This window comes from Agelaius tricolor, unplaced genomic scaffold (genome assembly GCF_023055355.1).
Source record: "Agelaius tricolor isolate 1412-34295 unplaced genomic scaffold, bAgeTri1.0.p SCAF_11, whole genome shotgun sequence".
Taxonomy (NCBI): Eukaryota; Metazoa; Chordata; class Aves; order Passeriformes; family Icteridae; genus Agelaius; species Agelaius tricolor.
The window spans coordinates 14043696-14069404 of NW_027269271.1; the positions used below are offsets into that span (position 1 = coordinate 14043696).

General features: G+C 37.1%; 1 protein-coding gene across 11 annotated transcripts in view; it reads left to right on the forward strand.

Annotated features, from left to right (window-relative positions):
• The window catches only part of ARHGAP29 (Rho GTPase activating protein 29), a 47544-nt gene extending 21835 nt beyond the window's left edge, over nt 1-25709 (forward strand). For 3 of the 11 annotated variants that reach the window (XM_071436240.1, XM_071436250.1, XM_071436249.1), the window contains 21 exons: nt 6708-6804; nt 7146-7218; nt 11001-11061; nt 11551-11688; nt 11976-12040; nt 12493-12603; nt 12703-12783; nt 13079-13267; nt 13505-13642; nt 14956-15146; nt 16962-17128; nt 17630-17758; nt 17928-18026; nt 19538-19701; nt 19941-20129; nt 20270-20407; nt 21335-21567; nt 22317-22623; nt 22790-22898; nt 23448-23465; nt 23855-25709. In XM_071436240.1, the coding sequence (XP_071292341.1) occupies nt 6708-6804; nt 7146-7218; nt 11001-11061; nt 11551-11688; nt 11976-12040; nt 12493-12603; nt 12703-12783; nt 13079-13267; nt 13505-13642; nt 14956-15146; nt 16962-17128; nt 17630-17758; nt 17928-18026; nt 19538-19701; nt 19941-20129; nt 20270-20407; nt 21335-21567; nt 22317-22623; nt 22790-22898; nt 23448-23465; nt 23855-24750 (3593 nt within the window). In that variant the 3' untranslated portion in view covers nt 24751-25709. Of the gene's footprint in view, nt 1-4388; nt 4672-6707; nt 6805-7145; nt 7219-11000; nt 11062-11550; nt 11689-11975; nt 12041-12492; nt 12604-12702; nt 12784-13078; nt 13268-13504; nt 13643-14955; nt 15147-16961; nt 17129-17629; nt 17759-17927; nt 18027-19537; nt 19702-19940; nt 20130-20269; nt 20408-21334; nt 21568-22316; nt 22624-22789; nt 22899-23447; nt 23466-23854 lie in introns of those variants that run through there. The other 8 variants (XM_071436251.1, XM_071436241.1, XM_071436246.1 and 5 more) reach the window with 8 other exon arrangements.

The window sequence follows — 25709 nt, forward strand, 5'->3', positions numbered from 1 at the left end:
TTGTTACTGCAGTTCTCAGCATGCCAGACAAATGCAAATAATGAAGCACTCAATTGCTGCAGCCCCAGAAACCTGTTCCTTCTCTCTGTAACCTTTGACAGCAGCTCTTCCTGCTCTGGAGTCTGGTATATGACTGTGGAACCAGCTTTGAGGAGGGTTAAATCTCTACCTCTTGCCTGTGTTAAATCATGTAGGATATCTTCCTTCAGAGACACGTATAGTTTTTCTTCTTTGTCTCGGCCTTCCCTCTTGTTTTGTATTTATCTTATGTCTGAAATATATTGTTGATTCAGTAAAGTGGGAATATCAGTTAAAATGATAATGTGTTTAGCTTTCTGATTCCTATATATTGGATTCTTCCAAGCTTCTTATTGATGCTTCCTATTGATACATGGTTTTGCCAGTTTGTTTGATCCTGGCAGGTAGTAGCAGAGTACTTCTCATATACTTTGTGTTACACATAGGGTTTCCTATAGATCTGTACCTGTATTTCAAATGATCATGGGACAGGACTATAACTTCTGAACTTGCTTTAGAGGTTTGTACATTATAACAGAAACACAGAAGGTATCCCTTGTGGGGCTGTTTGCTTATTGGTCACGGGAAAGTTGAAGTACACACATACAGTGGTAGTCAGTGTTCAGTGAACATGTTAATTGTTTAGTAAACATAATTCTTCCACCTCCAACAAGCTGCTTCCATGCTTAAGTGCTGTGGTAAGATGACAGTGTCCTCTGCTCTGCCCTAATTTCAGTGGTTGTATGACAATGTTCAATTTATTTAATTTAAGAAATGTTGAGGAAAAGTCACCTAAGGTATGCAAGTAAATCATATATTGTTTTAGAACCACTCTCAAGCTTAACAGCATGAAATGCAAAATCCATAGGAGTCTAAAGCAGGATGATGTCAGTGATCCTGCAACACTTAGAGGCCTTCTCTGGGCACTTGAGCTCAGCTGTTCACTCAGGTGACTGGTTTCCTGCAATCTCCTGGAGGAATGAGTCAGCCCCCTACCTCTCAAAAGGAGAAAACCAGCTCTTAAAACTGAAAAGGGGGGAAAAAAAAGGCTTGCATAGAGTTTAGTAGCCTATCTGAAAATCTTCTTTCGCTAGGGGTTGAGCTGTCATTTACAAGAGCTGAAAACAAACATTGCTGCCTCAATATTTGTAGCCATTGATACAAACAAGTACTTTGATACAAAGATTTTGGTAATGCCTGTCAGTATTTGCTCACACACATACTGTATTTGTGACACCTCTGGAGATGGAAATGGGGAGATTGAAGACTTCAGGACTCTTTCTGACTGGTACTTCAGTCCTGCTTCTCTGTGAACAGCGAAGCCTTTGCTGTATGAAAACAGACTACCTCCCCCAGCATAATCAGTGGTAAATGTGAAGGCAGTTTGCCTTTAGCACCTGTTTGGTTTTTACAGCTGTTCTTTTTCTGAAGATCATAATGCTCCAAGTTTATAGTCAAACTGAAGTGTAGGACAGCTGGTACTGAGAAAGCGGAAATAAAAATACAGCACATTGTGGTAATTATAAGCATATCAGACCTCAGATTTGCTTACTTTGACCTGTATGTTACACATGCATTCACATGTTTTCAGCTGTGGTTATTTCACCAGAGGTAATGCAGCTTTTGAATAAACAGGAAGCTACAAGAATGTGAGGAGCTGGTAGAACATATCCAGTATCCTTTTTCCTCTGGCTTCCCTGTCTTTGTTAATGTGACATTATGAAAAGTTCATGTGACTCATCTGTTTCTTGTCATTGGAGGACAGAACTATAAAAAGATATGGAAGCAGTAGTTGGATTTATGAATAGGAAGAAAATTAACCTGACATGGAAAAATTCTGATGTTTATTTAGGAGACCGATGTTTATTTAGGAGAGGATGAATAGAAACAAGCTGAGATTTACACATGATTCCACCTCCTGGTTTTTGAGTCTTTGCATAATGTCAGAGTTTCAAATCCAGTTTTTCTTTGGAACTTCATGTAGGGACATACTGCTATTATAACAAACAAATGCCTTTTGCTCTCCATTAAATCAGTTACAATAACTTTGGAACCTTAGTGACTTGTGAAGTCGTAGTGTCTCGTGAAGTGTTCTCATAACTATGACAAGTTGCACTGTGCTTTAATCAAAATGTCCAGTGCAGATGGACTACCCACCTTTAGATTAGTGCATCTGTCAGTATTTCAAAGGCTAACAAAAATTAGAGTGCATGTGACCCTCTTTCAAGCTTCTTGGCCATTTTTTAGGACCTTCAATGGAAATGAAGGTCCTAAAAAATGAAGGTATACAAATGTGCCCCTTGTTCTGCTTTGGATGTTCAATGCTTTTTCTTTTAGATAGATTGAAGGAAAAACTAGCTGTATCATGCTACCTGAATCATGCTACAGAGAATCATGCTTGGCAGTACAGGTTTGTCAGACTTGTGTTGTTTTGGACTGAGGTTGAGGGAAAATGGCAGTGAGAAGAGTGGGACGTGACACATTTGATTTCTCTGGTTATATCTTGGACATGACACGCCTCACTGGGCCTCTTTGGACTCTACTACTTTTACATGCCTACTTGAGTGCTTCATGAAAAATGTCTTTTAAATGGCACCTCACTTACCAAGAAGAATTGAGACTTACCAAGAATTGAGACTTATCTTGCTTGGAACCTGTTTAGGCTCCCATTTCTGTAAGTCACTTCTCATTCTGGCACAGCATCATGTTCGTAGTTATTTTTCCACTCAGTGCCTTTAAATAGTTGATGGCCCCAGAGTACATGGTTCTCCTGATCCCATGCTGAATTCAAGTTTGTACTCTTCTTCTGCTCTTAATTACACCCTTTGACTTAATCACTACAATGAATACTGATTCCTGGTAAAGCTGAAAATTATACTTGTAGAAGTTTCCTATTAAGCAAAGGCTTTTTTGTAGTAGTTCTGCATCAAAAAGAAATACCTCAAACAAGAAATAAAAAACTGAACTGAACTAATTGAGTTTTTTTGGTGTATCTGTGATGTTCATTCAGAGCAAAATTTATTATGGAAAGAGTAGGACGCAGTTCCTTGAAATTGTCTTGTTGGCATCCAGCTCAGGTTGAGGAGGCTGCCAAACCTGGTAGTAAGTACAGGCTGGTGGAATGATGTGGCACTAAGAACCAAAAGTAGAACACTAGGGCTTGGACAGCCTGTTGATTTTCTCTAGAACAGAAGAATATTCTTCTGCCTATTTCCAATCTCCGTACTATTACTCTTTTTACTTATGTTCCTCTCCCCATTTATTTTACATGTTTTTGAAGAAGAGATGTAATAACAAGAGGTATTACAAGTCTTTGTTTTCAGAGAGGGAGTGGTCTTTTGGTCTCTGGGTTTTTTGTTTGCTTGGGTGGTTGTTTTGTTTTTGACATAGTTCTGAAAGGTTTTTGAAAGCATTGTTGAGAGTTTAAAGACAAAACTGGTTGCAAAGGTACTCAGTTCTAAGAAGTCGTCTGGCTGCTTACTTCTTATAAGTCAGCTAAGCAAAGCATGGATTGAGGATGTATTCCTGTCTAAGAAAATACATGGTGATGCTATCATATATATCCATCATGTATGAGAAAACTGACCTGCAAAGAGCAAATTCTGTGAGCTTGTCCAGGCTCTGCAGACAGCTGGCAAGGCAGCTTTGCTGCTGTCAGTCCTGCATGGGTGTGTGGGCAGCAGGCTTGGGGCAGCGAGTGAACTTGTGCTGCCTCCAGCGTGGCTGTGTGCCATGGGCTGTGAGTTCAGTGGGAGCCACCCATCACCTTCTAAGGCCCTGCTTGCCCTTGGGTCTCCACAGCTGGCAACCTGTCCTTCATCGTTTTTGGGAGCATTGCTCAAATGTCCTCAGGCAATGCTGCAACTTCTGGCATTCTCACTTTCAAAACCTTCACGGCTCTTTTGGGTTCCCTAGCCTGATCTGTGCTTGATTTGAAGAAGTTTTGATGGCATGACCCAAGAGCTGAAACTGCAGCATACTGCAGCATTTTAATGAGGTTGCTAAACTCACCTCAGTTTGAAGACAGCTTTAGAAATAGAGATCTACTGCAAGCTAGGCTTGCATTTCTGGTACTGGATTTGGATTTTAAAGCACCACTGTCATACGATTTTTTGAAGTTCATTATGTGTCATCTGAAATCTTGCTTTAAAGAGTTGTCTAGTTGTGTTCTTGCTTTGAAATCTGTAGAACTATAGATAGATAGCTGTCATTTCCAGACATGGCAAGATTACTACAGTTCATTGTTGTCAGTAGCTATTGTGTGCAGTCAGGATGTCCTGGGGAAAGAGAGTGCGTGGTTTAAAGTTGACGTTAAGTACATCAGCATTCCAGTGGTGGTAAGCTAGAAAAAAGCTGGTGGTGTTCTACTGAATTACTAAGAGATTAGATTAACCTGTTTTGGGAGAAGTGAAAAGAAGTAAATCTGTAAAAATTTGGGATTTGTTATTCCTTTTGTGATGGATCCTGAAAAGAAAGGATTTCTCTGGCATATAAAGTGTAAAGCTTAACAAAACTCTTCCTGGAACAGGAAGGCAGAGTGAAACAGACTTTCTTTAGGGAAAGGCTCTCTATATTAATGTCTTGTTAGCTAAGTGAAAGAAGTGCTCTCTCTCCGAAGACACTGCAGCTAATGGATATACAAGTGTTTCCATGGTAAGTGCTTTGAATATATAGACAATTTTTGCTAATTCCTTCTAATTTTGAAGCAGTTTGCATTTTATGCCAGCTCTTAAATGATTTTTCCAGTCATTAGGGACTGGTCATCAATAGGTTTCCTCGTGACTGTTGTTGCTTAATGATTTGGAATGCAAAGTTTAGACTTAACGCACAACATTATTTCTGCAAAACTGAGGTTTTCAACTAACCTGAATTTAAAAAAAAAAAAAGGAATCCACTGCTATTTACAAAGTTATTTTAAAAAGAAATTAACCCATGGAGCTTTATCAAATCTCATTTTAAACAAAGGTGCCAGAGGCTTTTTTTTTGTAATTACAAAGTGTAGCCAAACAAAGAGGTGGGAGCAGCTGTAATTTAGTAGTGAACTGTGTCAACAGAGACTGGTAGTGTTGTTATAATATGCGAGAATTGTTTTTTGCTGTAGGCTTATTACAACATTATTTTGTATTTGCAAGTAATTGTAAAAATAGCCCATGAGAAAAATGTGTATTTTCTGTAAGGGCTTTGTATAGAAATAGCTGTCATAAAATGTTGATCAAGTCTGTTGACGTACTTTGTAAAAAGGAATGGATTTAACTGTGTTACTTTACTGGTAAAAAACTTTTCCTTTCACAAAGGAAGTCTAATGGGGGGGGGAGCAGATTACTGTACTTTCTTTGTTTGTTACCCATTAGTATTTAGGCACCTGGCAGGAAGTTTGAATACTTTTTAAGATTAAAGCCTGTTAATTTGCTGAGAAAATTTGTATAGAATGGTCAACATTTTAACATTATTTTATTTTTACTACTTCTACAAGTAGTTGTATTCTATTTGTACTTGAAATGTAAGGAAGACAAACTAACCTTGTTAGATTTTGCAAAAAGTGATGTGGGTTGAGTACCTGTATGTGTGTCATTGCAGTACCTCTAAAATAGGTGTGAGCATGTGTGACTTACACATCTAGAGAATTAAGAATATTGCATTGCTTAAAACATAAACTTAAAAAACAGTAAACTGAAAAAAGGAAAACTTTAAAAAAATACTAATGTGAAGTTGTCATTTCTCACAATATAACTCTGGGAAAAACTTCCCTCCAGAGGATACAGCTTCAGCTCAAAGCAATGTATGCAGCTTTTCTACAAAAAATCTCCCAGTCACCATTGATTAAGGAGTTAAGTTGAAACCAGACAAAAATGGTCGTGCTTTTTGTCTTGTCCTTTTTCCCTCCCTCTTCTTGTTTAGTAGTTGTTAATAGAAACTCTGGATGAATCATTCTTGTCTCATTATTCCAGCTTGTTATAGAAGTGTGGTAAATGCTGTGTTGAGTAGTTAAGTACTTGATCACCACTTTAAACTATCTAATTTGTCCAGCAACACTCTTCTTCCTATTTGGGACCACCAATAGTTATGCTGAGTTTCCTCCCCACTTTTAACAGGAAAATCTGAGGGGCTTTTGCCAGACTGTGGAGCTAATAATTGAAGGGTTTTGCAGTGGACACACTTTTGATAGCTTTCTGCTTGCCTGTACTCAAGCCAGAAATGCTGTATTCTGGATTGCATTCAGTTGAGGGGGCACCCCCACAAACTACTGCTCCTGTTTGGAATTCTGAAATTTCTACTCAGAAGAGAAACAGCTGTTCCAATATCTGACTGCATTTGTGAGCTGCTTTGTGGTGCTGCTGCTGCTGTGTGATTTGACTCTGGTTGGTCAATGACTGTTTTTGTTCATGCATTACCAACATTTCCATACAAAGCTGCTCCTTAAGTGGGAAGATACAGGAAGTGCAAAAGTAATCTGATTTCATTGAGGGAAGCATCTGGATTGTGTTAATTTTTTTCCTTTAGTGTTTACTTTCTTACTAATCTTCTTTAAAACCATGTTTTTTCAATTATTCAGAAAAGCATAATGTTGCATGTTCTGTAGGAGACTTTGTGTATAAAATTTGTCTCTAGGCCTGGCAAACTTGCTTAATTGACCCCACCTCTCACTCTTTGGTTTTCTTTTCTTTTTTTTTTCTTTTTTCTTTTGTAAGCGGTGAACTTCAAAGAAGTTAATGAAGAAAATAAGAGAGAACTCTTCAGTGAAATATTTTCTTCCATTGAAACATTGGCATTCACCTTTGGAAACATGTAAGTTGGAATCCAGAAAGAGTTTTTAAAGAGCTCAATGGAGCCGAATCAAATAAGGACACAACAATAACAAAATCTTTAGTTTTTTTTAAACAACTCTTTTCTGATAAAGTAACTTTAATTAGGTCCATCTAGAACAATTTTACTGTTTTGGGCTTTTGTCAGTTTGGTTTTTCCTTAATAAGGAAATCTAGGATGGTATAGAAATTGCAGAGAATATAAGATGTCTACTAAAAGTGGTTTGCAGAGCTTTTCAAGGACTGAATTTCTGAATTCAGTGATACAGAATTGCTTGGTGAGGTAAAGTAATGAAGTAACACAATTCTTTGTTTTTCTGGCAGTGTTTCAGACTTCCTTATGGGAGATGTAGACAATGGCTCGTCATTGGGGCTTCCTGTATCTCGGAGGAGTCGGGTAGGCTAAACACGTTCTCAGAGTGTAAATTGATATCTGTTAAAGGAGACTTCAGTTCCACTGAAATTCTCTGCATCATTGGGCTGGGACACTGGGAGTCACCTGTGGTTTAAAACAAGATTTCAACCCAGGAAAAATGTGTATTCAATGTTTCAAATGCTTGAATGTATTCTCAATTCTAAATGATAGTGATGACTTGACAGGTCTACCTGCTGTCATTGTTTTTGAGATTTTTAAATTGGTTAAGTGAAAATAAATGGGGAAAAGTAAGATACTTGAATGATTGCTCGCTGAAGTAGTTAGACAATTACCTGTTGAACCTGGAAACCAAAGGGTTAAAGACTTCATTGTTGCTTTTAAAGACTCATATTTATGATAAAATTACCTTTTCTTCTTTTGGAGCCCACTTTGTGCTGTAACTGTTTCAGCAACAATTCACTAAAAGAACTGTCAGCTTATAGGTAGTCAAAGAAAAACACCAACATTTTAAACTTTCCTTTAAACACTCTAAAGTTATGATTGAAAAATGCTCAGTACCAAATTCTGTTTTGAATTTTTGTGTATTGAGAAGCAGACTTTCAGGTAAATGAAATAAATTTAAGAGTTGCATGCAAGGAAAATACAATTGTATGTATTACAAGCTAAGTTGCAGTGAGGTCAAAAATCTTAGATTATGCATTTTTTTTAAAGGCTTTGTTGAAACATACTTAAGACTTAGCATTTCTTCACACAGGCTTGTGTGCAGCAGCCATGCAGCTACAGCTGTACAGTCTTTTCAGACTTTCACTATGTTTGATAATCCATCTTTCTCTCGTGTGTTATCACACAAATTCTACTTCTGTAGCTGCTACAAAACTTATCTTCATAAACAATATGGAGGCTACTCAGAAAACTGGTTCCAGCAAACTTCAATTTAGGTCACTGATAAAAAATATTAAATAAAATAGCATAGAACCCAGCATCTCATGTAAATTAAATGAGATTATTTGAAGAAGTACTGGTTTATCTAATTGGTTTACCAGCAGAAGGAAATTGCTGAATATTTCAACATCTTAATCTTGAAATGGTTTTGTATTGCAAAAATATGTGCTTGTGGAAAGAGATGGTCTTATATATTGTATTGTGAAGTGAATGATTGATTATCCAAAAGATTGCTCTTCTGAACATGGGGGTGAGGGGAAGGCCAAGGGGAAATTTGAATATAGTGAAATGAAGAAGGAATTCCATTCTAGATGTTTCAGAAATCAGCTTATGTTTAAAACTTTGCTTTTGTAGCATCTCATGCTTTTCCTAATGTGAAGGTGAGCAATTATAAATTTTGGAGCAGGTAGGGTGACATACTTCAGTTTCTTAGAAATCTATCTGAAATTCATTTTCATTTAGGCAAATAAATACACATTTAACAGGTGAATCATTTCACTTTGATTTACAACTCAGAGAGGAATTTGGAGGCCAGCTAGGAGTTGAGTGTTAACAGGAGTTAAATGCAAAATATTTAATAGCTGTTCAGCTTTTTCTGTAGTCGTGTGTGTTCAGTGATCATAGCAGCTAGCTGTATTTTAAACAGAACATAACATTTTGGTAGAATTTAACATGTAAATATTCTGAGGGTTGATTAAGGAGAAATATTTTAATTGCCTCTTTAGTTAGGGACCTCCGTAATTAAGCTGATGAGGATGGCTCCAAGGAGGGGGGTGGGCAGAGCTGATCTTGCTTCTCTTGACTGCAGGGGAGTCTACATTCTTTACTTTAGGCATTCCACTTGGAAGCTTAAGTTTAATGATATGTATACCCCCTCTTAGCAAATGTAATTGCTCTCATTTTAGCTCTTGTAGTTCAACCAGATGTACAAGGTGGAAGCAAAGATTTTTTAATTAAAAACAAAAGCATTTTAAAATATACTGGAAGAGACCAGACAGACATGTCTGACCTTTCATTACTCAACAAGCTATTTGAATGCTATTTGATGCTGTGCAGATCTGAGAGCATAATAAAGAAGGATAAAATTTTCAAAGTGTGTGAAGTGATTTGCCTGTGTTAGGGGGAGAGTCAGGTAATGAGGGGGAAAAGAGGCAGAAGAGACAGGTTGAAGTTGGAAATGAAAGTCAGGGTTTTCATTTTGCTAGGACTGCTGGGATTGGGTTGCTTGTGGGGGACAAGCTGCATGGATCATGTTCTGATAAGTTGTAGATAAAAGATTTGACATAGATAAAAGCATTTGTTCATGCTTGCTTCTAAAATGTGGTATTACATATTTGCAGTGGGTGAATGTGAAAGAATGAGTGACCTTTGATTAGCTGCATTAACCAGTGTGCCTGATTTACTGGAGAGGAGTGAACAGTTTTCAGGACTGCAATGATTTGGGTCTTATAGAAATGGGAAAAAAATTTTAGAACCAGAACTTACAAGTGCATCAAGTTAATATAAAGTGTGGAGCTTTTCTAATTGTTTTTACTCGCCTAACAACTTTTAAATAATCTTGAAGACAGTAATGCTTTATAGAAAATCTGAACTAAATCTAGGAATGTTCAAGCTTTCTCTGCAACCAAATATTGATCCATTGCTAAATTCAGATTTTAGGGTTTTTTTACTAATTTAGCTGGGGACACCTTTGGATAGATTTCCCACCTGTTCTGGAAAAACCCTTCCATTTTGTTGAAACTCTCTTGTATTAGACAGCCACTGTAATAGCAACAAAGGGGGTCTTTAGGCTGTAATTTGATTCTGTTTGATGTCATTGATGATTAATACCTTGCATGTTTTGGTCTTTGGAAAAGCTGCTTCTGCTGTGAAGTAAACAATGATTCTTGAGAGGTTTTTGTGTGATTTATGATCAATTTTCATTTACATTAAAAAAGACCAACAAACCGAAACTACTTTTCTCATTGATAACTGTGCTCCGTTTAGTGAATGTCAAATGCCGAATTCTAAATGGAAATAAGCTGTTCCTGCAAAGCTTAAGGACACTTTGCAGCTATTTCTTAGCCTTTGTTTTCTGTCTGCTTTGTGCTTCAAAGTTTTCAAAAGTAGTTTATCCATTTAAAATTATGTAGGGTTTGATGTCTGTCTTTGTTTTGGTTTGGCTTTTAAGGGGGTAGTGGTTACAGAGTAAACTTCTTATTTATTTAAATTTGTTGAGTAGTCAGGTCTACAGCACAGTCTTACAAATAATTCAACTTGCACAATTCAAGGGGTAGCAAAATGCAACGAGGACAAAGGTAGGGATGACGTGATGTGCTAAATTCCTTTTATTATTGGATTACTTTCTGTCAGGTTGTACTGATTCTCAGGGTTTCATTAGCAAGTGTTACTAGTCAGCTGTTGTGCCTGCAGTGCACCACCTGCAAGTAATTTACAGAAAAACTTTATTCCCTTGAGGAAGAAATACAGGATTATAATGGCTTGTAGAATGGTGTCTGTTTAATGTATCTGGCATTAAGTCTGTGTGAAAAGGTTTTTAAAAGATAGGTAGGGATTTAAGAAAAGCTGGATCTCACTTAATTGTTTAACAAATCTGGTTGATATTTAACTCTTTCAGCACAGACTTTCAAGATTGTTCATGTAAAGGTATATAATGATTCCTTGCTATTTAATCTTTTTCATTTGCCAGCAATGGGGTTTTAAAAAATGTTGTGCCTTAGATGAGAGTGATGGTGCAGTTTGCTTTACCTGCTCTATCTGTGAAAAAATAAAGAGGCAGCTAATGCCATTTATATTGTTAGCTTTCAGTTCCAGTGAGAGATTTGCTTTGCTAACTTCATGTTTTATTTCTTGCACACCAGTCTTTTGAGAATCTTTCTGTGGAGTCTGGGGGTTCACTGCATGAAAGGGATGATATTCAAGGTAGGTAATTCATTTAACATTGTAAACACTCTTTTGTAATCTGTGGGGTTTTTTTCTTCTAAAAAATGTTCTAAGTTGCTTGGTCACTATTTTACACCTATGCTGCCTTTACAACTTCACTGGGGAAAAAAAAAAATTATTGCCAAGGTTTCATTCTTTTGTAAATAGTCAGCCTAGGCTGGTTTTGGTTTCTTTGGTGGTGGGAGAACTAAGGCCTGAAGCACCTTCTGTGTGTTGTCATACGATGGGTGTTTGTTGGGTCACTTTTTGAAGAAAGTTGTGCTGACCATATGACTACTCCAGATAAAATTCTATGACCCTTTAATTTGTTCTAAAACCTCTGTCAGTCCTGTTTAGAGTCAACTAGCATTAAAGACCAACTCTAGATCAGAGCTGCTTAAGCATTCACAGTTGGCTAATACTGGCTTTGCTCTCAGTGTGTGGTCATGTCTAAAAATCACTTCTTTGTGTTGGATGCTTTATTTGAAGGACATCTTCGAGCAGAGGAGGTTGATAGCATGCTCCTAAGAAATGACAGTGGAATTGAGTCGGCTCTGTCCTATGCTAAAGCATGGTCCAAATATACCAAGGATGTAGTCGCATGGGTAGAAAAAAAGCTTAGCTTGGGTGAGTGGCTCTTTCTGGCATTTAATCAGCTTTATCATGATGAAATTAAATCTGTTGTCAGGCCTCTGTGCTGCAGACTGTCAGTAATGTAATTTCTAAATTAGTAGCTGTTCTGCTGAAGTGGAAAGAGCTATCATGCATTTCCTACAATTAAAGGCCTGTAACAAAGTGAAGGTGGACCCCTCTGTAGTCTGTTTGTTAAAGGAAGACTGTAAAAAGCATTTAGCATGTGTTATAACTGTTGTTGTGTTATAATGTAAACAGTAACTGTGACATTTTTTTAACAGAGGTGGAGTGTGCTAAAAATTTAGCAAAAATGGCTGAAACTGCTAAAGCTGTTGTTGGACACCAGGTGAGTGTATACCTTGGGAGCTTTATCTTAGTCTTAAATCTTTATTGGATGGCTTGCCCAGGAGTAAAACTCTGATGTTGAGGAATGGATTTTTAAGCTGATACAGACTTTATTTCTATGATAAGACAGTGGTTAAAAAGATCTTCATTTAGCAAATGGAAAGGTGTAATGAAAATTTGTGTATATATAATATTTTTGTTGAATATGCAGATCCCCAATATTCTTTTTTCTCACTAATATTTTGTATGCTTTGTGATTCAGACTTGTAGATTTTTTCCTAGTAAAAGGAATCACAGATGAGAAATTGGTAATTTTCTACATTCCGACCTGACATTGTTACTATTTTAGTAAATAATTTACTAAATTTAATTGAAAATCTAGTTCAGTTATACAGACATTTACAATGTTATTACACCTCTGTCTTACCTAGAACATGTTTTGTGTAATTTTAGGATTATATGCCATTCCAGTCAATATTCATTAATGCTTTTCAAAATGATGTTGAGAACAGTCAACTTTGGCAACAAACAGCTGCTGCTCTCCAGTCTAACAAATTTGTGCAGGTATGCTTAAAAAAAAAAAGCAAAAGTATATATAATTTTATAGCATATTCAAAAAAGCCTATATGCCTTTAATGTGCTCCATTAATATTTCCTATTTAGCCTCTTCTTGGAAGGAAAAATGAGTTGGATAGACAAAGGAAAGATATCAAGGACCTTTGGCAGCGAGAACAGAAAAAAATGGTTGGTAATTCTTTCATATCTTAACTGTTCAGTCTAGAATTCTTCAAAAGGATGAAACTTTCAAACTAGCCTGTTCTGCACTTACATTCACACATAGTCTCTCGAGCATGGTGAAAGTAGATGTAACTGTCAATTTCATGGCAGTCTGGCATTTGTAAGAGGTTGTCTTTCAATGTCAATGTACTTGGTACTGCAGCATACAGACCTGTGCATAAGCCTCTTTAAACATCACATTAAATAACTGAAAAATTCATGTTGTTTATTCTTCTCCTTTTTCTTTGGCTGCATTCTGCAGCAAGAGTTGGAAGCTGCTCTCAGAAAAGCCAAGTTGCTGTATACCCAGCGTCAGGATGAGTATGAAAAGGCAAAATCCTGTACTGCTCGTGCTGAGGAGGAACAGCTCAGCTCAAGTGGAAGCTTTGTGAAAGATTTCAGCAAGCAACTTGAGAAAAAACGAAGGCTAGAAGAGGAAGCTCTTCAAAAGGTAAAGAAGTTTGTTCCTTGCTTTTAAAGTTAAGTCTATACTGGTTTTATTCGTGCTTTCCCAAGGAGGGTATTTGAGTAAGTTGAGTTCACATTTTTAATTTTAATCATGCTATGTTCCTTTGGGTTTTTATCTTAAAAGAGAATCTCAAAAACAAGCATATTGAGGTGAGATTTTTCTTGCTTCTAGTATCAAGGCCTGTTGTCCATCAACTCTTTATACTTGTGTTTTCTTTAGGCCGAAGAAGCCAATGAACACTATAAAGCAAGCATGGCAGAGGTTGAAGAAAAAAGAAATTATTTGGAAAGCTTTAAAAGTGATGTTTTAACACAGCTTCGGGAGCTTATTTACCAGTGTGATCTTACTCTTAAAGCTGTAAGCATGGTCTTTAAAATACATTTTGTACAGATATTTATATATTGTTAGAACATTTATATATTGTTAGAAGAGAAGGCCCCATAAGCCTCATTTTAAATAGCAAGTTTTCAAAGGACAGATGTCATGCCAACAGAAAAAGAAGGAAAACTTTTAATCTGTGTTCACTTTCTAGTAGGAGTTAAAAAAAAAAAACCAAATGTGGGGGTTGGGTCTTGAACATTTCTGGGTGTTTCAGAAGCTGTTGCCTTGCAAGCACCCTGACTACACAATCCTTATAAAATATCTCTTCAAAATTTTGATGGCAGTAGTGTTCCTCTGTTGCTTAAGAGTGCAGCATTCTTTGCTCTGATTAGTGCATTAGTAAAGATGTTTGGATCAAGCCTAGCATGGATATTAACACACTTCAGCCTTGCTGGCAGTCTCAGTTACTGCAGGATCCTTTGTGACTAGTAGATTGTACTAGTTTATTGGTGTAATAGGGAAGTGATGGTAAAAACTGCATAGGACATGCACAGTTATAAAAAAAAGCTAGAAGAATGTAAGAACTCATTATGCCAAGAGATGTTTGGGGATTTTTGTTTGTTTTTTTCTGTTTGTTTGTTTAGAGGAGACAATGAAAATTTAATGCTGGCACGGGGAGGGAAAAGAAAATATCAAACCTGTTGATATAATCAATATTAACCCTGCTCCACAAGCAACCCCAAAACCAACCCACAAGAGTGGTAGAAAGTATAGACAGACTTGTCAGTTCAAGTATATTTAAATTGCAGACTACTTTGCAACCTGAAAGCTGATGAAGCAGTTAGGCAGTGTCCCCCTTTTCTGGTCCCTGGCATATGATACAATCTTTTAGAAGTGTCAGGTGATTTAATGGAGAAAGTGTTCACCTAATCTGTCTGCTGGGACAAGACAATAATAAGGAGCTCACCTGGGTTTGGAATTCCAGCTACTTCATAATTGTAGTGATGACTAATATTCACTCCGGAACATGAAAAAAGCCTTTCTGATAGCAAAAGCCCTGGTTGTTCATCTTGATCAACCCAAAGTGAGAAAAAATGGGAATTGCCTTTGCTAGTGGGAGGATTCAATGACCCAGAGAGGAGAGAAATACTTATGTCTCTATTACAGATGAAGCTTGTGCAAATCTCCTGAAAGTTGACTGTAAAAAGGAATATGTTACTATTTTCTAGAAGTTTTCTAGTCTTATTGTTCAAATAATCTTCTGCTAGGGTATTAATTTGAGTTGAACAAAGTGTAAGTGAAATATTTATTAAAAGATCTACAAATAATGAAAATCTTTCTCCCAACAGGCAACAGTTAACCTGTTCCAGCTGCAGCATGCTCAGGTTGTATCTCTGCCAGTTAACTGCCAGTCCCTCTGTGAGAGTGCCAAACTCTATGACCCTGGTCAGCAGTATTCAGAGTTTGTGAAAAGTTTGCCAAAGGATGGTGTTCCTGTTGAATCAGGTTGTTTTGAAACCCAGAATTCCCAGATTGATGGGTAAGTGCGAAAGTACAGGTGGCAGCTGCTTGGTTTAAAATGCAACACTTAGGCATTTATTTAATAAAACAATATTTTTGGAGGAACTAAAGGAATCCTGGTGTTGTACCATGTTTTACTATTCTCTTAGTCTCATCTTTTAGATGGTAGATTATATATAATTTTGACATTAAAATCTGCCTCTGATTTCTAAGGCAGAATGTTATTTCATGCAAAAATACTTGCGAAAGCATTGACAATTGTTGTGCAAGACTTGACTTTCTACTGTTTTAATATAGATACTGGTTAATAGGAAAAGTGTAAGTTTTGGATTTGGTAGGGTTGTGTGGCAGTAGTACTTGAAAATCAGAAATTTAGAAAGTCTGAAGAGGTAGTTTTCCTCTTCCACAAGCCTTGCTGCTACATACAGTAGCTTCTTTCATACTGTTTACATTTGGCAACTTTTTGGCAGGAAATGTGTCTCGATTTCTATCTCATGCTATGTGCCTAAAAAAAGCTCAGAATCCATTTGTAGGGACATGTTATAACTTAATTATTTTTTCCAACCTGTATGAAATAGAAGTTTTTATTATTAAACTATGAAAGATCCAGCTAATGTGGAAGTAGAGACTTCAAGATAAAAGACAGCTCTTTGTGTCAGCATGCCAAATGTTTTTCCATCTTTAATTTGTTGTAAAATGGTCATCTTGGCACTAAAGCAGCAGAATATCCATTTCAATCTGTGTGTTTCACAGTTCTACAGGAAAGCATCGTCATCGTTTTTCAAAAGGAAACTAAATACAAAAACCCAAATGCTTGAGTCAGACTTCTACCAACAAAAGGCAGGAAATTCAAAGTTAAAGCTGAGATTCTTAATTCTTGTCTGTAAATTTCCTGCCTTTTAAGACTGATTTAGGCTATACTCATAAACTTTGACTTTGGGGGAATTAACTATGTAGCTCCCTGAGAAACTGATGAGCGTGAAATTTCCAACACTTTGTGTGCTCTCCCAGCTATTTACTGCTTGACATTTATAGGAGCGTATTTTTTCTCCTCTTCTGTCCACCTTTTTTCTTTGTCACAGCCTTGTGATTTATCATGTACTTGATCATTTTTATTGTTTGATTCTGCATTAATTTAAGGGACTGTTCCTTGAACAAATGCAAATTTGAACGTTTTTCAGTCTCTGTTTCCCTTAAGCTTGATAGGGTAGAACTGATTAAGGAACAGCTTCCTGACTGCTAAACTTGGCCAGCAGGCTATTTTGTCCCCAGGGTGCTTCCGCATTTTATGTTAATTACTGTTAACATTATTCTGTTCTTACAGTAAGAGTGCATTTTCAAAATGGACTGACACTCTGGCAGCTTCAACACATTTTCTGTGCATTTAAAAAGCACTATATGTGACTACCTGTGTTTATAGGTGGATGGTCCTGATGGCTAATCAGAGAATCTTTTGGAGGGAAAAGCATAATCATAGAAGACAATGGCTTCTGATTATTCTTACCTTCAGATGAACAGATTGAAAAAACAGCCCAAGTCTGCAAGATAGTGTTTATAATACATGAAAATGTGGAAAAGCTGATTCTCTCTGGGTGGAGAGAAAACACTGGGAAATCTCACATACTTAATTGAAAATAAATGGCCACTCTTCTTTTAATATTTTTATTTTTTAATTTTGGAATTAAATTTAATTATGAGAATGACATGTCAAAAATGTATGTTCATGAATATTAATTAAATGTAGCATTTTTTGTGCCCAGCGATTAAAAAAAATGCATTACTTTTCATGAATTTCTGTCTTATTCATTCTTCAAATTACTTTTTCTTTCTGAAGGGTTTTTAATAAGCAATCAACAAACAGTGTCCATACATCCCATGGCAACTTATCTCAGTGTTCAGGAGATTTTCCTGCTCAGACGTTAGATGATGTGGGAAGCCCAGTTTATCATCGTTCACAGAAGGTTAGAGAGAAGAGATCTTCCAGCAACACAGATATTCCAGGTAGCTCTGTATTTCTTTTGGGCTCAGTCTCTCAATAAATACTTTTTTTAAAATGTAACACTGAATTATTAAAAATGTATTATGAAGTCCAAAGCCTATAAAACATAATGTACTTGAGCATAATAAGAAGAAATGGAAAACACTCTGACCCTAGATCCTTTGACAAGAAAGGTGAGATACAATGCAAACAGCAAGTACTGTCAAACTCAGTGGACTAAACTCTTCCAATTGAAACTAGCAATTAGAAATCCATTGGTTTTGTAAATTCCATGTTGATGGCAGGTCCTCTGCAAAAGCACAATTCTCTAGTTTCTGAAATTAATTTTCTTAGCTCCTGAAACTTTTACACGAATATATGCCCTGGGGTTATTTCACTATATTGCATGTTCATGTAACTTGTGCAAATTTTCCTATTTTGAATATACTCATAATTAGTTTTCAGTTTAAAAGAAGTAAATTTTGTCTTTGATATTTGGAATTTGTGAACTTTCTTTTCGAAAGCAGTGCGAGGGCCACCGCCGTTCAGATCGTGGTCAGTTGGCAACCAGAGTGGAGGAATGTGCAGTGACTCTGAAAGTGCAGGGGGGAGCAGCGAGTCCCGATCCATGGATTCTCCATCTGCCAGCCCAGGTACAGCTGCCCTCACTGCTGTGCTAACCTGAAGTCTCTTCCCTGCACTGTTTCACATTAGTGAAAACATTGTTAAATAAACAAGTACTGAGCTGAGCATGTAATGAAAACTGAACACGTGGGTGGGACTGATAGTTACAACTTCCTGAAAATTTTTTTCATCTGCTAGGGGATTTTAAAAGACGACTTCCCCGAACACCTTCCACTGGGACTATGTCATCTGCTGATGATCTTGATGAAAGAGAGCCACCATCTCCTTCAGACTGTGGTAATGTTGTTTTTGAAGTCCTCAGAAGATGCTTTTTATTACATTTGTGTGGCTTTCCTTTCTATTATTCTTAAGGAAAGCACTTTGACAAGGTGTGATTGCCAACAGCATTGTTTTTCAATACAATATGCATCCACTTCAGGTTGAGAGATGAAGAATAATATTCAAGTAATTTTAATGAAGTGGTGTAGAATTGCCTTTATATGTTTAGGTTACTGTATGGACAACCATAGAACATTTCTAGTGTTGTCACCCTTTTGAGGTAAAGCAAATGATCCACTAACCATTCCCTCCAGACGTTTGCATTTAAATTCAGCTCCATACTGATTTATGTAAGATCACTTCTGAACTTGGACATGAAATGCACAAATACATAGAGGTGATAACTTGCAAATTGGAAAGAAAGTGGTACCAAATGTTTAGGGTAGTAACTGAGATTTTCACCCTTTCAGCTAAGATAAATGAGTTCAGTAATGTCTGTCCCAGATTTGACCAGGCCGTTTCTAATTTGAAAATAAATTTTGACTGTGTAACGACAATGTTGCCGCAGGCATTGAAACCTGAATAACTGGATTATCAGAAATAGTTCTATTGTATGTCTACAGTACTAACAAACTAATTTTTAAATATTTGTGGCACTTGCTCAGTAAAGCCCTTAGGAAACTGTTTGCTTAGCCCTTATTTCCTAAATGTATACTTTGCCTTCTAGGAAAAAACCTGTGGTAAACAGCTTTAATTCAGACCTAGACTTAAAGCTTGGCAATGTGTTACTGAATGCAAGCTTTCACTTAGAATAGTATTGTTTAATCAATGCTTGAGCATTTAAGAAGCTTTCTGGGCAATTATCTGAATGTGATAATTTGTGTAAAACAAAGGGGTTTGGTTCACAGAGTTATTGATAGCATTTTAAGTAAATTGCTTGAAAAAATTTGGACACAAAAAGGACCAGTTGCTATTCTTTTTAGTTTTAGAATCCTCTAGAAAATATTTGATGTTGTTACAGGAAACTCAGAATCAATAATTTTTTTTACATTAATTTTTATGAGGCTGATGGCATGAGTGTGTGTTAATTCTTCCTTGCTGCAAAATATTCCTTTTTTTAAGCATTTCAGAAACACTAAAGGGCAAAACAAGCTGTCTTTCATCCTCTAGTACAGGATTTTGAAATGTATAAAATTAAACTTTCATGAATTGTTGCCTGAAATGCTGGGCAGTTGGAATTAAATGTCCTAATATTTTCACACTGCCACAATACAGGAGAAAACTAAATACTTAATAAGGCAAAAAAGATTGTTTGATTCTGCTCTTACACAGGATTGTTTGATAGTTAATGTCTCTGTTATGTGAACTGCAACATAGAGTTGCCTCCCTGTGATTAAAATGTTTTTGATTACTTTCATAGTTGCCATTACTTACAGACTTCTGTTCTGCAGCACAATTCTAAAAAATCAGAGTAACTACCACCCCAGTAGTAGATATTAAAATGACTATAACAGGGAAATTCTCTTCAGGTTTAAATGATCTCACATCTGAAACTGCAAATTCTCCAGGACCTTTTAGAAATGCTAATATGTCCAAAGCAGCACAAACACACAAACTACGGAAGCTGAGAGCTCCATCTAAATGCAGAGAATGTGACGGCCTAGTAGTATTTCATGGAGCTGAATGTGAGGAGGTAAGTTGAAAATCAGTTTTAATTGCTGCTTGGGATTTATGTAACGTTGGGAGTTCTGTTTTTGTATAAAAACTGGAGTTTGTGTCTCGTATAACCACCATGAACTTAAAGCAGAGGCACACCATACTAACAAATTTTTTGTTTTGCTCACATACGGGGTGAGAAACAGCAGAAATATGTCTATGGTGTCAGATTATATCAAGCCATGTGTTTTTTTTTTTTTGTTTCTTCTCCTGTAGTGTTCACTTGCATGCCATAAAAAATGTTTAGAGACTTTAGCTATTCAATGTGGGCACAAAAAACTTCATGGAAGGCTTCACTTATTTGGAGTGGAATTTGCCCAAGCTGCTAAAAGTTTTCCTGATGGCATTCCTTTCATCATCAAAAAGTGTACATCAGAAATTGAAAGCAGAGCACTGAATGTCAAGGTATGCTCGAGTTTTGTTCATGCTTAAGTTTGACACAACCTTAAAAAAAATTCTCTTAAGATTTTATTGCTGTCAGTATCATCTGTGTTTTACAAGTTCCTTTCAAATTGAAATAGAGTTGTGCTCGTCTTTAATTTTAGGGCATCTATCGTGTGAATGGAGCCAAATCAAGAGTTGAAAAGCTTTGTCAAGCTTTTGAAAATGGAAAGGATTTGGTTGAGCTTTCAGAACTCTATGCACATGACATCAGCAATGTTCTCAAGCTGTATCTCCGCCAGGTATGGAATTGAGAGGTCAGATGGAAAACCAAAGTGCTGTAGTATATTTCTTCAGTACAGTACAAAACAACCAGTCCTTTTCAGCACTCCTACAGCAGCAATTAAACAAGTGCCTTGTATAACTGCCATGGCTTCTTTATTTACATGGAGTCTGTGACAAGGGCTGGGAAAAGTGCTGGGATTACAATATGTGTTCTGCAGGAAAATTGTGCAAAACGAGCTTGTTTGTCTACTCAGAGTTTATTTCTAAAGCCTTTCTGATAGTGAATTTGCTTGTCTTATGTGGAGTTTAAAAGATGCCCATGTTCTTGCTTCTTCATGCAGACAGATGCTGATATATTGCTGTTAATACCTGCTAACAAAAATGTCATGAAACACTCACAGTGGTCATGATGTGTTCATTATGGAGGGACTGTCCATCTTTTTCTTCTAAAATAGAGCTTTAAAGCTTCATGATTGAATTTTCTAAAATAGTTTCAATATGTATGTGAAAAAATGAAGCTGCAATGTAGTCCAGTGAAATTATTGAGTCACTCTGAAAACACGTTGACCCTGGAAGGAATAATCTTTAGCTGGATGGTCCTGTCCTCCTCCTCACGCTGGCTGTCAGAGATGAGCATTTCAATCCTATGATCATCACCAGTAAATGATTTTGAAATCAACTTTTTTTCTTGAAATTTTATTTCAAAAAATTGTGATTAGCTCCAGCTCAGTCCTGGAGCTACTGTAGGAAAAGATTAGCAAACGATTTCTGGAAAAAGGTGTAGATTGGAAAAGGGAAAATTGGGGATTGAGCTAATGAACAAGGACTAAACAATGTCATCATCTAAGAAAAGATGCTAGACCAGAAAAAGTTGAAGAAAAACAAGAAGCAAATAGTTAAAATTCAGGTTTAAGTATGTTTCTGAAATGTTCCTATTTCTTCAGCTTCCAGAACCCTTGATTTTGTTTCGGCTTTACAATGAGTTCATTGGACTTGCAAAAGAAAGTCAGAACGCTAATGAGGAATTGGATGCTAAACAAGCTAGCCCCAAAGCAAAGACAAGACAGTCACTCTGTATTGAACTGAACAGGATCATCATTAAAATTAAAGATCTTCTGAAACAACTGCCTGTACCAAACTATAACACTCTTCAGTACCTTATTGGACACCTTCACAGGTAAGAAAATACTTCAAATGCAAACTGATGTTGAAAACTTAACTGCTACATGCTAGGAATCTCTTGTTCCTTTTTGATGACTGTTGAGGAAGAAGTCACATATGCCTTTGAAGACACTGTTCTGTTACTGGAGTGTTTTCCATGTAATGAATTCCCAAGTGAGAGAAGAATATGAAAGGGAAGGAAAGCATTGGCCTCCATTTTTGATTCTGTGCTAGCATTGGGGTCAGTAGTAATTAGTGTCACGTTCAGGGATCTAAATATGATTTAAATTGCAATGTAACAAAGATAGGGCAGTGATTTGATGGCTGTTAACAGAAAATTGAAACTTCTATCATGTCTCTTAATAACCATTCTTCAGTCACATTTCACTTCCTTGTCCTCCAAGTGGTGGTTTGTATGATGATGTACTAAACCAGTGATTGCCTATAAAAATGGGTAATACTGGGTTATAGCTGTGTTATTACTTAGAATGAGAGACATTTTTTTCCCCAACCCCAGAAATGCCAAATAGCCACAAATAACTTTAACAAATAGGACATAAAAACACTCTGTGTGGGAAGTTCAAGCCACTGTTAAATGTGGTCTGCACTAAAGGTTCTGCCTGCTTACCAAACCCACTCTGTTCTTTATTGTCTCTTACCCTCTTTAGACATAAGATTTTAATATCAAAGTATTTCTGAAGTAATAAAACCCTCTAACACTTGGGGATTTCTTTTGGTTTGGTTTTTTCCCCCCTCTTTGTGCAGAGTTACAGAACAGTGCGATGAAAATAAAATGTCAGCCAGCAACCTTGGCATAATATTTGGCCCAACTCTGATCAGACCACGTCAAACCGATGCTACGGTTTCTTTGTCATCACTTGTGGACTACCCTTATCAGGCCCGGGTAGTGGAGCTGCTCATAACATACTATGAAAAGATATTTGATGTCTCATTGAAACCACTTCTGAGTGCTTCTCATGCTGAAGAAACAGCTGGTACAGTCAGAGTTGCTTTATCAGCAGACGAGAGGGAGCCGCAGCAGCAGAGGAAATCGTTTGTTGCTGTAAAGGAAGTGAGTGACTCTTTTGCTGCCACAGTGTTACCTGTGCCACATTAACTTCTGTGTTCAATTCTAGAGCATTCAAGGGCATATTTCTAATATGTCTTTTTGGGGTTTTTTTGATAAGGAGTGCCTTTTTTGTTGACTTCTCATTTACTTCTGCTCTGACTTTTGTTAGCAGGGTATTCAAATAGTTCCATGTGAAAGAGCTTCAGAAACAGCTGCACTCTTTGTGGAATTGAAGAATAGCAAGAATACAAAAGAAGAAGCAGATATATCTGTAACTGGTTAGTATGCTGTTAAATCTGGGTGTGGGTAAATAAGGAGCCCTGGATGCTTTAGATTATAGTGCATGTAGCTCTGTAATATAGACAGAAGCAAGTGATAAAAACCTATTCATCACTGTTTGAAACACTGTTTATTTTTGTAATAAGAACAGAAAATTAAATCTTTCTAAATGTTTTTAAGAAATCTGTGTTTATGGAATCAGAGCTTAAAGTATTTGGTAAGAGAGTATAACAGTGGTTAGGTTTCTCCCTTGTTTTAAAGAAAGCAAACAAAAAAAAGTCCTAATTATTCTGTGACTGATTTCTGAAATCCACTACAAGGCTGTAAGCTAATACCCAGCAATTTATGTATTTTGACCACTGTTCCCCCAAAATATGTATCATTTCCACTCACTGGAACTACACCAGAAGGCTTTGGAAAGAGTAATTATCTGACAGAATCATCAGAGCATTTTGGATATCAGTATTTTTGCTTACAAAATCCCAGGTCTGCTAACCTTATTCTAATTCTGAATTTTTTTCTCTGTTTATCTGCCTATGCTACTGCAGGGGTTTGGTTTAATGTAGGTATGATTTAATGTACTTCATTTAGGAGTAACTATACATATTCCCTTTTAATTGTACTGATTTTCATCTGATGTTACCACTTCAGTCATGTCCTGTACATCAACAGTGCGACATCCTGAAACATACTAAAACTGAAAATATTCAGGGATGGCAAAGCACCAGCCAGAAAGTGAAGTGTCTCCGTGTTTTCTCATTGGTTACAGCTGTACAGTATGTGTTTTACTGCTAGTGAAATGCTTACATTTGGTTAGAGTAGGCTGTTGCTAGTATGTATACAAGCTATCCCTAAAAACTGTTTTCCCATTAAAATACTAACTAGCAACAGGTCAGTGAAGTCTTGCTGATTTCTCTTGGTGAAAAGATCCAGTCACATCTGTTTGTGTTTCTAGGTGATGTTGCGAGTCCAGCTTCAGAGAAAGACAATGATCCATTCATTTCTCCAGGTGAAGACCCCTGTCAAATGAACTTAGTTGCTGTAAAACCCAACCGTCAGATGGGCAAAGTTCCGTTGCGGGCTCCAAGGACAAAGGCAGCGTCTCGCCCTGTCAGCCTGCCTGTGGACCGAATACTGCCTCCCTGTGTTTTGAATGAAAGGAATTCACGAAATGCAGGGGCAATAAGTTCAGAGAAGCTGGGCAGAAGCCCCACTATTGAAGAAGTCTCAGAGGTGAAGGCAGTCCCTGCTGTTGATACCTGCTGCAGACTGCCTTGTTATGACACCCAGATGCTGCGAAAAACTTGGGACAAGCAGTACAAACAGTATGATATCACAGCAAGGACAGCAATGATCGTGACTAATGTGCCCCAGGAGATCCGAGCACTCGAGAGTGGAACTGCAGGTGCTTTATCATCATCAAGCAACCTTGGTAACAATTCAGCTAAAGCCATTCTTCCTAATAAGCCATATTCTGTTGTTGGGTCAGGAAGGACAGCAGCAGAAGAGAATGGTCCTGATGTTAATCCTCTTGCTGCTTTTAGGCCACCAAGAACATTGCAACCACCCCCAGGGACATTTTATAAACCACCCTCTAACAAATCAAAAGAAAATGGAGATGGTTCTTCTGCTAAAGCTTGTGCACCCACCAGTGCTAGCTCTGTGCTCCCCCAGGATAATACTGTGAAACTGGCTAGGAGCTCTGCACTTCTGTCAGGTGATGAACAAAACACAAACGAACAGAAATCTAGCTCAGAGGATAGTCACTCCACAGATCTGAAGCCTGCTTACCATAGACTGAGACCAAAAAGGATCCAAGAACTGGAACACAGGGAAGCTCATTTTGTATAGGGTGCAAATTCCTCTTGTACTATATGCAATTTCTTGATGTTGCCCAGTGGAGGCTTCCCTTTGCCCCTTTATCCTTTGCCTTCCCTTGAGAATCCCACTTTTGTGCCATATTGGAGTTATTTTTATATATGCAGCATTTTAAAAATGGGGGGAGGCCTGGGGAACTGTGAATTAAAGAAGTCAAACCTTTTGTAGTTCAGTAGCTTTCAATAAAGATGTAATACATTCCCAGTCTAGACACATGGGTTCATTGAATAAGACATTGAGCTTCATTTCATTGTGTGGAATGGAGTGCTTATTCATAGAGAAACAGCTATTTGTCTTAATAGATGTTATAATAAAAATGGAGGGCTTAATGTTCACTGTCTAAGCATAAACCAAAGCTTGTGCTTTGCTCTGTAAAAGCATTTGTTCATTTTTCTAATCTGTGCAATTAAAGCTTTGCTTTTGAACAGGCTTACATACTGGCCAGCATGGCAATAGTTATGTATCATATGTGTATATTTTAGGCAGACATGGTTATCTGTTGCCAGTTTTCTATGTTGTCACTTTAATATTTTTCTTTTTTTTTTTTGTACAGCAAGGATGCATTTACTGAGCTTTACTATTCAGAAGCAGCAGTCAATTCACATCTGGTCTCTTGTATAGCTTAGTGAGTGGGGCAAATGTGCACAGCCTGTTTCACTTGGGTGCCATTCTGGACACATTCAGTTGCCCTGGTGTTGTCTCTCCCAGGTGAATGACAAGGCAGTGATTTGCTTGCTATAGATCAGTTTTACCACTTAACCTGGTGTAACTGAAATGAAGAGCTTCATTTCCAAGTTTCCATGAAACAGATAAAAATAACCAAAAATCAGCATTAGTAGGTGCATCTAATGGTTTTCACTTTGTATTAAACGGTTTTTATGTGTACACTGTGTTATATTTGCTTTAAAATATATTAACGTGTTAACATTTCA